General features: G+C 36.7%; 1 protein-coding gene across 3 annotated transcripts in view; it reads left to right on the top strand.

Annotated features, from left to right (window-relative positions):
- Window positions 1-9740, top strand: part of RAP1B (RAP1B, member of RAS oncogene family) — a 34873-nt gene extending 25133 nt beyond the window's left edge. For all 3 annotated transcript variants that reach the window (XM_084205606.1, XM_084205605.1, XM_084205604.1), the window contains 3 exons: window positions 1312-1455; window positions 3210-3325; window positions 4765-9740. In XM_084205606.1, the coding sequence (XP_084061732.1) occupies window positions 1312-1455; window positions 3210-3296 (231 nt within the window). In that variant the 3' untranslated portion in view covers window positions 3297-3325; window positions 4765-9740. The remainder of the gene's footprint in view (window positions 1-1311; window positions 1456-3209; window positions 3326-4764) is intronic.
- The last annotated feature ends 2481 nt before the right edge of the window (window positions 9741-12221 follow it).

A 12221-nucleotide genomic window follows, 5' to 3' on the forward strand; every position in this document is an offset into this window, starting at 1 on the left:
TAAGTTCAGTCATCCTGTTTCCACACAATTTTTATTATGCATCTCTTAGCATTATTAAAGCTATAAAGGGAGGTTAAAACATTATATTTTATCAATTATTAAAAGAACCTTACAGCAATTGGAGGAAGTGAATGCTTGGTCCCCTGATAAAGGAAAAGAAGTATTTCAAATGTGAAAACAGCAGTAAGAATGTGTTTTTAAAAGACACACCTTGTAGCTTTTAGCATTCAGGCAGAAAAACTGCCTTCTTGAAGAAAAAAATAAGCAATGAACAGTTTATAAGTGTGATAATATAATTTAAACTGTGTTTATGCAAACTTTGATAACTTTGATACATTTCTTACTGCATTTATCTGCATAGGCTTCTGCTGTCAGCAGACACAGAATATATTAACCATTTCAGGGAAGCACATTAAGACTTTTTTAATACAAACCACTTTGTGCTTCCTTGACCATAAACACTTGCAGGTCTTGCCTATGTTCAGCAGATTTCTTCTTGAAGCAATTTATTACCCGTTAGCACAAATGCATCTCAGGAGGTTAATTTTTAAGTTTCCCATCCACAACCTACCAAGTTACAGCCTTCTTTACCATGAAATTAGTTTTGTACAATAGAATCAAGATAAATATGATGATATTTAAAATCTTACTTCATGTTTTATTTACGCTGATTAGTATCATTTTGGAGGTATTTCCTTAGAACTGTATTTTTTTAGAAGACACTGCTCAGTCCTGAAAGACATTCCATAGTATCAGGAGAAAGATAGTAAGCTTCAAGTTGCAACTGCAGTTTCCATCAGAATTCACAGAAGTTTTTCTTATGCCCAAGCTTAGGCATGACTTGCTTTCTTAGTGAGGGGAAATTAAATGGTCAAAATATTGTAAACCTTTTTTCAACACTTGAATCTGTGAGGAATTCAGCTATGTCCTTAAATTAGTAAAAGAAAGGAAGGGAGGGGGAGAAATAGATGATGCTTTCTTGCTACAAAGGTCAATTCAGCATTTTCTGTAGTTGGGAATGCTGGTAAGGTAACATGTTCCTTTTCCCTGTGTGCTGTGACTTGCTAATAAGAACTGTGTGATATGCTGAGAGTAGAGGAATGGTGAAAAGAGCTTTAGCATCCTTCATCATGTTACCCAGGACAGGACACTGTTTCCAGGATTTTGGAATTTGTAAGAATCATTATACCAGATCTTGATTATTCTGAAAATCAGGATCCTCTAAGGAAACAGATGGCTTTTAGGTGTGCATTTACACTGTGCTGCTATAAAATTTAGTTGTTTCTTTGCTGGTGCTGAATTGTTTTTTAGGTGCCTATGATTCTGGTTGGCAATAAGTGTGACTTGGAAGATGAAAGAGTTGTGGGAAAGGAACAAGGCCAGAACCTAGCAAGGCAATGGAATAACTGTGCATTCTTAGAGTCTTCTGCAAAATCAAAGATAAATGTTAACGAGGTAAGGCAATTTTACCTGTGGTGGGGAGAGGTGTCGGGGTAGAAGAATGGGACACTGTCCTGATAACTGTTTACTGTTTGTCAAGGAAAACTAACATAATCATGAAATAATATTCACTGCAATGGAGAAAACTGCACCCTGCTGTTCTGAGATATTTATGTTAAGGGATGTATTTAGCTTTGACATGAAATTTTTTCAAATTATATTGATTTTAGTGTAATTAGTGTAATTTTCAAATTAACTTTGTAATAATTTAGGATAAATATTTCTCTCATCTTCCATTCCTTAGTTGCTACAGTCTCTTATCAATTGAGATTGTACTGCTAGACTTCTTTTTTTAAAGACCATTAAGAGAGTTACGTCACTGAAACTACTTGATTTAATTTACTTGGTGTTAACACTATTTGAGATGGTAAATAGAAAAACTATTGAATATTTTGTTAAAATTAGCTGCTCTGTAAAGTAGAGGGGATGCAAAAGCCTTTCTACTATGTATCTACTTGTTTATTTAACAGGAGCTAGACAATTAATCAAATGCATTAATTTTGGGGATTTGCCATAATGCATGCCTTTTTATCCAGTGGGGGGTGCCAGCATGAGGAAAGGGATAGTAAAAATTTAGAAAACGAATCTGTGTGAATTACATTTCTGGAACAGCTTGAATTTTATGATAAATCCTACAGTTCATTAGGTCATCTGGAAAACATTGTTGGCAGCATCAGTGAAGTTGAAAGGGCCTCTGTGCTAGACTTGCAAGTAATCAAAACAGTATGGTGGCTTTAACAAAGCTGATTTTAAAAATAAGTAATGTGTGTTTAATTAGGTGGGAATTTCTGGAAGCCACTGACTTTTTAAAAAATTGGAATTAATCACCATAACTGTATAAAAGCCATACATTCAATAAACTAGAACTTCCAGCAAATACTATAAGCTCTTGTTAGAACATTTGCTGCTTTGCAGCCAGTGCTTAAGAAAGTACCAGGATGGCTTTAGCATGAGGGCTTCCTTAGTTTATGAGATGCAGAAGTAATTGGAGCAATGTCAATTATGAATGAAACAGATGCTGTTGAAATGTTGCATTTGTTTTAAATTAGCCTTTCAAAAAAATCATGTTCTCGTTAGAATTCTAGGACACTCAAAGTGTGAGAGTCCCATAAATGAGTTACTTTTCTAGGAAATTTTATGCTTCTGTCATGCTGTAGGTCTAGAGAGGTGGAATTAGTTCTTTAGACTTCAATATTTTTTAAGTTTCTGGAAAAACATGATCTCATTAAAATACAAGAGACTATTACTGAATATGTAGTGCATGTGAGTTATCATGAAAAATGTGTAGCTAAAACTTACTAGAATTTTCTTTAAAAGAATATCCTAAGAGTAATTTGAGTTAGAAGAAAGCTGTGACCTGTTTCTTGACCTTACTGTTAAACTGCAAAGTAATACTATAGAGTAGTTGATCACTGTGGCATTTTTCATGTGAGTTCAGATGAGTTTGACCCAGAGATTAAATAGCTGTGGGTTATAGAGGCCTTTCCAGTTTGCTTCATTGAAACTGTAGAACCGTTGGCAGACAATTATCTTAAGAAAAAAAAACCAACCAGTTATTGACAATAATATATACAATTTATAGCTTTGTGGTAACTAAATATTTTCAGAGGTTCTTGAGTATGTGAGTGCATTATGTGTGAAAATTCAAGGCTTAAGGTTTTAAGAGAAGCCTCCTAATATCCATAATCAACTGATTTCTATCTTTTCAGATCTTTTATGACCTTGTGCGACAAATTAACAGAAAAACTCCAGTGCCTGGAAAAGCACGCAAAAAGTCATCATGTCAGCTACTTTAATGCATAGCTGTACTGTAGCTCTGAGCCAGGTAAACATTTTAAAATTTTCTGGGCATTATGGCTATTCAAAACAAGAACTAAAAAACCCTAAACAGCTCTGGTAGCTGTTGATGCAGAACAGTGCTGAAAATTATGGATTTACATTCTCATAGAAATATTTAATGGTCTTCCTTTTGCCGTTTCAAAGTCAGAACTACAAATATCAGCAAGACACACTGTTCACAGTAATTTGGGGGGGCTTTTTCCTCAAGCTTTAAGGTTTTGGTAGAGCTCAAATTAACAGTTTCCTCTGATACTTCAAAGCTTTTGGAAACATGGCTTTCTCTTTTAAGCCTGATAAAATCTACTGCAAGAGCTCAGTTATCTGTAATGCACACAGTACAATATTGTAGTTTACAGGCTGATGTCTCTTTCTGCTTTGAGCTCCTGCCTATGCTTGTTAGATGTCATAGGAGTTTAGCTTCCCTTCTTGAGACTCTGTGGATATTTTGAAGGCCAAATTGTAATTCGTATATTTGGATGAGAAAGGTGAAGTGATCATTGTAACACTCCAAATATTTCACCTGAACGTACTGGTTACTAGACCAATTTCTTACTTGTTTGCATCTGGCTACATTTCTACATGATTTAATTTGTGCACAAAGAATGGTGCTGAAGGATAAAGCAAGCTCCATCCTGCTCTTTAAGCAAGGCTTTCCAGAAGTTAGTCAGGAGGCATGGGGCTTTTTTCTGCATTTTTTTGGGGGGGCGTTTCTGGGCAGGTTATTTTCCTCTTTCTATCTCCAAGCCTTAGTATGAGCAGAGGTCTGTCTTGATTGACCTGACATCATCAAAGCTGGCTGTTACCTCCCTTTCCTTCAGTGTTATTGAACCTTAAGTGGTGCAGTTACTTCAGTGCTGTGATCCGTTTTGTCGTCCAGTAGACCTACTGGATGTACTGAAGGATCCTAGTGGGACATCTCACTGTCAGAAATCATAGGCTTTTTATTCATTATCAGGCAGTGCCACATGTAACTCTTCATTGGTATATTAAAACCTCCTCAGTTTGAACAACTTAGATCAGTTTAAAGTAAAACTAAGATGGTTCCAAAAGCATTAGCTGAAGGTGGCAAAAATGGTTGTTCCCTTTCCTTAACGGGACTTTTGATTCAAGAGGACATTTGATCCTTCAATTGTGTTTGTTTTCAAAGCCATGGGAACTGTCATGCTGTAAGCAAAACTAGTCCCATCAATCAAATGTTACTTCCACAGCACAGCCTGGATTCTTCTATGTATCCTAATCCAGTTAGGATAGTAATTGAGATAGTGTGTTATTTGTACATGTACAGGAGGAAGTGTAGAATTAGAGAAGTGTTAAGGTTGTTTTCTGTTTGTCAAGAACTTTGCTAGTTCCTGTTATAGCTGTTTTAAGTAAAGAACAAGGACAAATAGTTGTTACTAATGCTAATTGCTTGTTTTGTTGTTACAGGTCTGAAGAACTGTTGCCCAATTCAACAGTGCCAGCATTCCAACTTTATTAAACCTACCAACATCTTAAATGGACTTTCCTGTGGTGGTACCCTTTAAGAAATGGATGAAAGCTACATCAGTTTGCACATTCTATCACTTTCCAGTGTCATGAGAGATTTTTACTTCTAAATATTCTGTGTATGCAACTGGTAAAACCAGAGCCTACATCCAGTATTACTGATAAGAGACATTGTTCATCCACCAATGTTGTACATGTATGAAAACTGTGTACTGTATACTTCAACAATCCCCACTTTCTATTGGAGAGTACAATAATGTAAATCCTAAAAGCACCACTATTTTAGCATAATAAAAGAAAGTCCAAAGAGCTCCTATATAGACTACTCCAGATAACTTTGCTTCATCGGTATTTGTAGCTTATTGTAACTTTTTTAAAGAAATACAGGATCATCATCATCATCATCGTATTGTACAAAAGCGCTTTGATTAACACAACGGCTATATAGTTTTTTAATTTTAGGAAAAACCTGTGGAGACAGTGACCTAGTCTTTAAGAGTCCTTTCAGTATAACGTCTGACTAAAGACATGGCCTTTAATATCTGTTGGGAAGGAAATGTCCAGACTTTTCAACCTTTTATTGTATGTTTCCTTTTCCTTGTTTACATAGGGAACAATGTTTATAGTTGTGTGTACAGTGGGGGTCTACAACAAGAAGTGTATATTTTAAAACAATTTTTTAATGATTTAACAATTTTTTGTAAATCATTTTTGGGCTTCTGCAGCTGTAGATTCTCACTGTGAATTCCCTTGCTTGCTCATGCATAAGTGTATTTGCAATACCAAATATACAGGTTTAGTACTTTTGCCTGTTAGTGATTGTTTTACATGTGTAACGTTTTGGTTGAGATGTTAAATGGTGGAAGAGTACTGTGGATGTGAATGTGGGAAGTAATTTTAATCATGTGTAATTGGTCACAGGGCCTAAGTTGCAGTAATTAACTTTTGCTGATTTATTTAACAATGCCTTGTTGCTTTGTATGCATTAACGTTTGGGTGTAAAGATTGTGTGTATATCCAACAGGGAGCCACAGTATTTAAATTGACCAACCTAATGTTACAACTGCTTGGAGGTGGCCAAATGTAAACTAAAAGCCTTAATTAAAGTGGTGCAATTTTGTATGACTTAGCATCAGTAGTTCAATAAATTTGGATTGCCATGCAAGGGCTTGCATTACAGTTATAGTACTTGAATGTTTTGTGTTTTAGTAGTGCTAGTAAATATTGATTTTTAAATCTCTTGCACAGTGCAGATTTATACATCTTAGGATGAAGAGGAGCCCCTTATGTCTTGGTTTTCTGACAAATACATGCCATAGATATTTCTTCTAATAGTATCCCATGTGTTACTATGAATGAATTTCTGACTGAATGAAATTCCATTTATTTCTGGACTTGGAATATGCCAAGCTCTAACAAAAGGAAACATATAACAAAAAAACACCCTGTCTTTAAAGGTTACACCATCAGTGGCTGTTTTGGATACTTGAAAATATTTTGCCTGTTATTTTCCTCCTTTCCAGGGAGAATTAATTGTTTAAATTAACTTAGTCCAGCAAAAAAACCAAAATTATCTTGGGAGACAGAATTATTTTTCTGCATGATATCTGCATGAACAAAACCTTATTTGTTTGGTTTTAAAGAAATCTGCAGAAGAGCATTCTTGCAGTATGGAGTGTAGAATTTTGCCAACTTGAAATCCCTGTTAATAGTGTTGGACTGAGAAGTGGAATGCATGGACTGTAGATGATTTCCTGATCTTGGCCGTGCTGCTGGAAATTATTGTCACACCCAAACCCTTGGTACCTCCTGTTTCTTTGGCACAAAATTATCAGAGAGCTTGTTCTAATTCATTCCTGCAAATTCAATCAGATTAGGTTAGCTAATACTGGTAAGCTTTGAGATAGTTTATGTTGCCCAAAGTGAATTAAGAAGCCCAGCTGATCCTTCCTGCTGGTAGTTTAATCAGTTATTACCATTGTTTAATGTGGGTAATATACTTCTACTGTGCAGAGGCAGATTTAAGATTGAAATTCTTTTTCATTTATCATTAGAAATCTTAAGATGTGATAATCCCCATCCTGCTTGGTCCCCAGAGTAAAGGAGACTGGAGCACTAGATGCCCTAGTTCTTTTTTCATGAGGTACTTTTACCTTCTTTGGTGAGCTAATCAGAAATTTTCTTCCCTTTATTTCCAACCTCTGCTTATTCAGGGCTTGTAACACTTCTGTGTCCTGGCTGTCCTTTTATTGGTCTTTTTAATGTGTTTCTTTTTCAGGCAGCTGTACAGATGGCATTGGGTGGGAGTAAGAGAAAATTCTTTTGAGAACATCATAGAAGGGGCCTTGATCTGGTCTTGGTGTCCAGCCAAAGAATACTATTGATAGGGAAAATCAGGGTTTGTTCTGAAAAGCTCTGTACTGAAGCATTCTTGGTGGTTCTCTTCGGCATTAGAGGTATTCAGTTGGATCAAACCCTTAAGGAAGTAAAATTTTCAGAATCTCCAGGCTTTAACATCTAAAGATTGTGCTAAAGAAAGGAAATATGTTCCCCCATCCCCCATATTTAGAACTTATGTCAGATATGTAAAGCCAGCACATTGTACCCCAGGTAACACCTAAACCCTGGTATTCTTGAAAGTTTTGGCAAGCTTCAAGGGAGCAGTGTCCCAGTTGTTAAAGGGAAGATGCTTGACAAAATGTTGCTAATGAAATTATGAAGTGTACAGAAAAACATATTCTCTTCATGTCTAAATTGTGGTGTGAAAAGCTGTTCCCACTGAGGAAGTAAGCACCCAGTTTCCCATGGGAATTGGAACTATGCAAGCAGTTACAAATTGTAGAAAAGAATCCTGTCTACTGACATTTTTGAGCAAATTGTTACATATCTTCAAGACAATTCCATTATGTACCAATGCTTAAGAAGTTCACACTTGAACTACTTGTACTGAAACTGAACACTTCTCCTAAAGCTTTGGATGAAAACATGCATAACTCACATTTCGAGAACTAATGCAGACATTTTTGCAAATTTGGTGTTAATACACATGTGTAACTGCTTGTAAAATTAGCTTATGCTTACAGTGCACACTGCTTTATTTCCTCTCTAATCTGAAACTGATATATGTCAGTATTTAAAGTCTGAGCCTTCTGTGGAAAAAGTAGTATTTATGTCCTGAAATACAGAAGTATTATTTAATGGAATTGCACTCTTCATATTAGGACTCTTTCCTTGCAATATGAATTTCTCTTATATCTTACCTTATCCTAGTGCCCCTTTTCATTCTCAAATTATTCTGTGAAATGAACGTTAGTTGTCTAATTTAGAAGACTATTTTGAGACATTGCAAGATGTTTTCAGATGTCCAAATGAATTAAGTGTAAGTTCAAACTGCTGCTGCTCTCCTGCATAAGAGACTTAAATTCTGGAAAAGTATTGTGGAGTTAAATCAGTTCTTTCATAAGACATACTGATTCTGTCATGCTAGAAATGAAAGGTGGCAGGAGTTTGAAACTGGGATTAAATGTTTTAAGTAAAATTGCCATATTCTTACAGGTCAACAGTAAAGATGAGAATTTTTCTTCTTTTAAAATGGTGTCAACAAACTGGATGAATCAAACATAATGAATTTTTTTCCCAAGTTCTCTAATTTTTGCCAGTTTTGAAAAAAGCTTAGTGCGGAAGAAGTTTGGCCACAATACTGTACTAGTTCTAGACTTCAGTTTAGACATATCAGCAGTAGAAAGTTATACTAGATGTGCATGGTCAAAGATAGTCTATGTACAGCAATGTAGCACTTTTTAAATTGTAATCTGATGATGCGGCCAAGTGTAGACAAAAAGCTTTTTGTTCAATTTTATACTGCTGTCCCAACAGCATTAGGCTATATTTCAATTTATTGCTTTTATTTTGCCTGTGTGTGGGGAGGAGAATAAAGACAAATAAAAAGTTGATTAAGTACATAACAAAATGCAATTTTAAGTTGTTCTGTAAGGTAGCATTAGAGTACCAGAGTTATTAAATTAGGTTTTTATTTCTGAATCTCAAGCACGTTATGCTTTTCTTTCAAAAGCTTATGCACAACTTGAAGATTTCTAAAACTTCATCTATGTTTTCCATTTTATAAAGTAAACTCTGGAATGATACTTATATTTGTGGAAAACTTTACATTCTGAGTCTTGAACTAAAAAACAAGCAAAGTTGTTTTGTAGTCTTGATTTTGTTGACAATATTTCAATATCTGGGCTTCAAACAACGTATAAATGTGGATTTTGCTGTTTTTTGTGTTTGGGGTTTTTTGGGGGGTTGTTTGTTTGTTTTAAATAACCTCCTAAACCATTTATTTTCAGAAGTTTGAGTCATCAAGCAGAGAGTGACTTCATGTTTTCAAAGAGTTGTTCTTTAGGGAGAGATTTGTGAATGGATAAAAGAATGTCTTTGCACTCCCACCGTACTCACTGCAGTCTCAAGAGATCCTAGTTCTGCCAAACAACAAGCGCTACAGCTTCATTGTTTTAAGAAAGTTTACTACCACCAGGATTTTTTTTCTTTGAAGTTGTGACTGGGGTGAACTTCATTTGAGAATCATTGTCATTTCTAATTAATTCATGTAATGTCTTTTCTTTCCTGTGAACTTGGAGGTGTGGGCATTTCTGCAGTCTCGAATACTGAGTGAAATCCTAGTGGAAGTTACAGTTCCTTCTTTTGTCAGTATACTTTACCTTTTCATACCATGTGGCATTTTAACCTTCCAGATCTAGTAGGGAGGGCTCCATAGCTTCACTCCCATACTAAGTACAAAAAAAATCTCTACATGTGAAATTCCAGCTCTCATCAACTGGGTTTACTGCTTGTAATGCACCCAATAGCAACAAAGACCCTTGGCAGTACTGTTCGTGACTTTCAGACACAAATAAAATGAGCTACAAATTTGTCTCTTTCTTTTTCCTGTTTAATAAAAAAAAAATGGGTTTAGCTGAGTTGCCTCAGTAGAAAGAGCATGAGAATCAATTTGTTTTGGTAAGAACCTGGACAAACATTTTGAGAGTCAGCACGTATTTAGATACTAAGCAATCACATGAACACGTTAATTAAATTCTTGAGATTGGTTTCTTAAAAGTTTCTATGCATTTGAATAAAATTAAAATCTACATACTTCCAGAAATGTGTTTCAGCTAAGAAAAGATGGGCTAAAACATGAACTTTTTTGCTTCTCTTACGTAAAGGCAAGGTTTAGTGTAGATTGCAGTTTTCTTTGTACCGAGCGCACTTGTGCTGCTGTCACACGTTGCACTTGAACTTTGTTGAGTTCTTGCTTTTGGTAATTCTGAATTAACAATTTTGTATATGGAGATGGCATGTATGCAGCTTAGCAGGGCATTAAGAAAATTAATTTATGAGCTGTCTTAAAACTTGTTTTGTAAAGGGTAATTGGAGTTTTGAGTTAGTTTACTTGTTTAAAGTTCATGATATACTAGATCAAAATTAACCTAGTACATCCTGTAGGCTCTGTTAACTTTGCAGAAAGGTACTAGGAAGCAGAGGAACCTTAGGCATTGGCAATAAATATGCCAGGTTTCAGTGTTAGTTGTGTTGGATGCAGGGTCATCTTTGGGTCTCCTGCCTCTTAAGTAAGGAGCGTTGCTACCTCCCTTGATACTATGGTAACAATTGGAGTTAAGATCAGTGTTTCTGATGCAAATACGTGAAACTTTAGGACAGATTTAAGAATTTTAATTATAAATTTGAATTCACTGACTGAATAAAAAAAATGCATTCTCTTCTGCTTCTTGGAAGCATAAGATGCTTTATGAGATTTTCAGTTATTTTTTTCTTCGTTTTTTACCCCTATTTCCATCTTGGTAGCTAAATATGAAATGGGATACCAGTCAAAAAGTACTGAAAGACACCTCCAGGTTTCAGTCCAGTTCTGCCTGGAGCCTCTAAGGTGTTTGCCCAGTCTGCACTTAGGAGAGGCTGTACATTCTAAGAGAAGTTCTCTCAAAGGCCCCAATCATTCGTATACTTCTACAGGTTTGTTGGGTTGGGGATTTTTTTCTTAAAGTATGCATCCTGCCCTCTTAATTTCTCTTCAGACTTATTTCCTTTGCTTTGTTCTCATCTGTCATTGCTTTGAATAAACTTGAGACGGCACACAAAGGAAGCATCTGCTCTGTCATCATTACATTTCTCACTTGTTTACTCTCTGCCCCGAGGCAGGGCTAGCCTGAGGGTGTGAGCTGTTAGCAAACGATTGAACCAGATACTGATTTGTGCATTACTCTGAATTTCCCATTGCACTAGAGACGATAACGCTACACTGTTTCAGTAGGATATGTTGAGAGGTAAATTCTATTAACTATATAGTATTGAACTAGGATGTAGTAATTCCTTAAACACTCTTCTAGTTTTCTGTCATGATGAAGGTTGTTGCCTTTGCTTGTGCTTTTCTTGATAGTCTTCAAGATGGAAGGACAACCTTTTTTTGATTTTGGTTTTTGGTGATTGGTTTCTTGGGTATTTTTTTATCCAAAAGTACACTTCCTGAGTGATTAATCTACTCTCCATAGGCCTGCTTGCTTGTGTTTCTGCATACCCAGTCTTCATCAGCTTTCTTCTTGTGAAGCCTTCTGAAGTTAGGCTCTCTGGCAGCTTCTGTGAAACCCTATGCTTGGGCATCACGGTGTTTTATCAGTATCTCAAGCAAGCTGGAGGACTTCATGATTGCACTTCTGCTGCCTTTTGCAGCTGTTGTCAGGTATATCCTTCTGTCTAATTTGCTTGAAGTACCCCATTGTAGCTGTAGCCCTAAAAATACCCAAGTACTTTTAAGTGTTTTTCAGAACTTGCCTGTCTGCTTGAAAAGATTCCGTTTGGACACTTTTCCTTGTCCTAGAGCACAGCTGCACGAATGACGGTCAGTTGCACAGTCGTTTGTGCTTATAAAGTAGTAACAATGTTTTTCTGTACGTAAAAAGTAGGCTGAATTCATTTAGGGAAGGCAGAGGAAATTTCATAGTTCTGTCAAGTTTGTCCAGCCTTGAAGGTTTGAGTGATCCTGCATGGTGCTTGCTTTACCCTTTAATGTTGGTGCCAGTGGACTGAGTTACACTGGCAGAAACGGGAAAGAAACAGACGCGCGGCCGGGACGGGGGCTGCTCCAGCCCAATGTATGAAACGCCTCATTAGCCCCTTCCTGTGCGGCGAGATAACCGCAATAGCACCTGACACTTTTACACTAGGGTTTTTTTTTTTTAAGCTCTGACCCTCAACGCGGGTTCACAGAGGACAGCACCCTGCGGCCGCCGACGCCGGTCCCACTCGTTCCCCACGGGCCTGCCGGGCCCCAGCGCGGCGTCGCCGGGCCCGGGGCGGGCGGGGCGCATGGGCGGGCGGAA

Source organism: Fringilla coelebs, assembly GCF_963513975.1.
Source record: "Fringilla coelebs genome assembly, chromosome: 5".
NCBI lineage: Eukaryota > Metazoa > Chordata > Aves > Passeriformes > Fringillidae > Fringilla > Fringilla coelebs.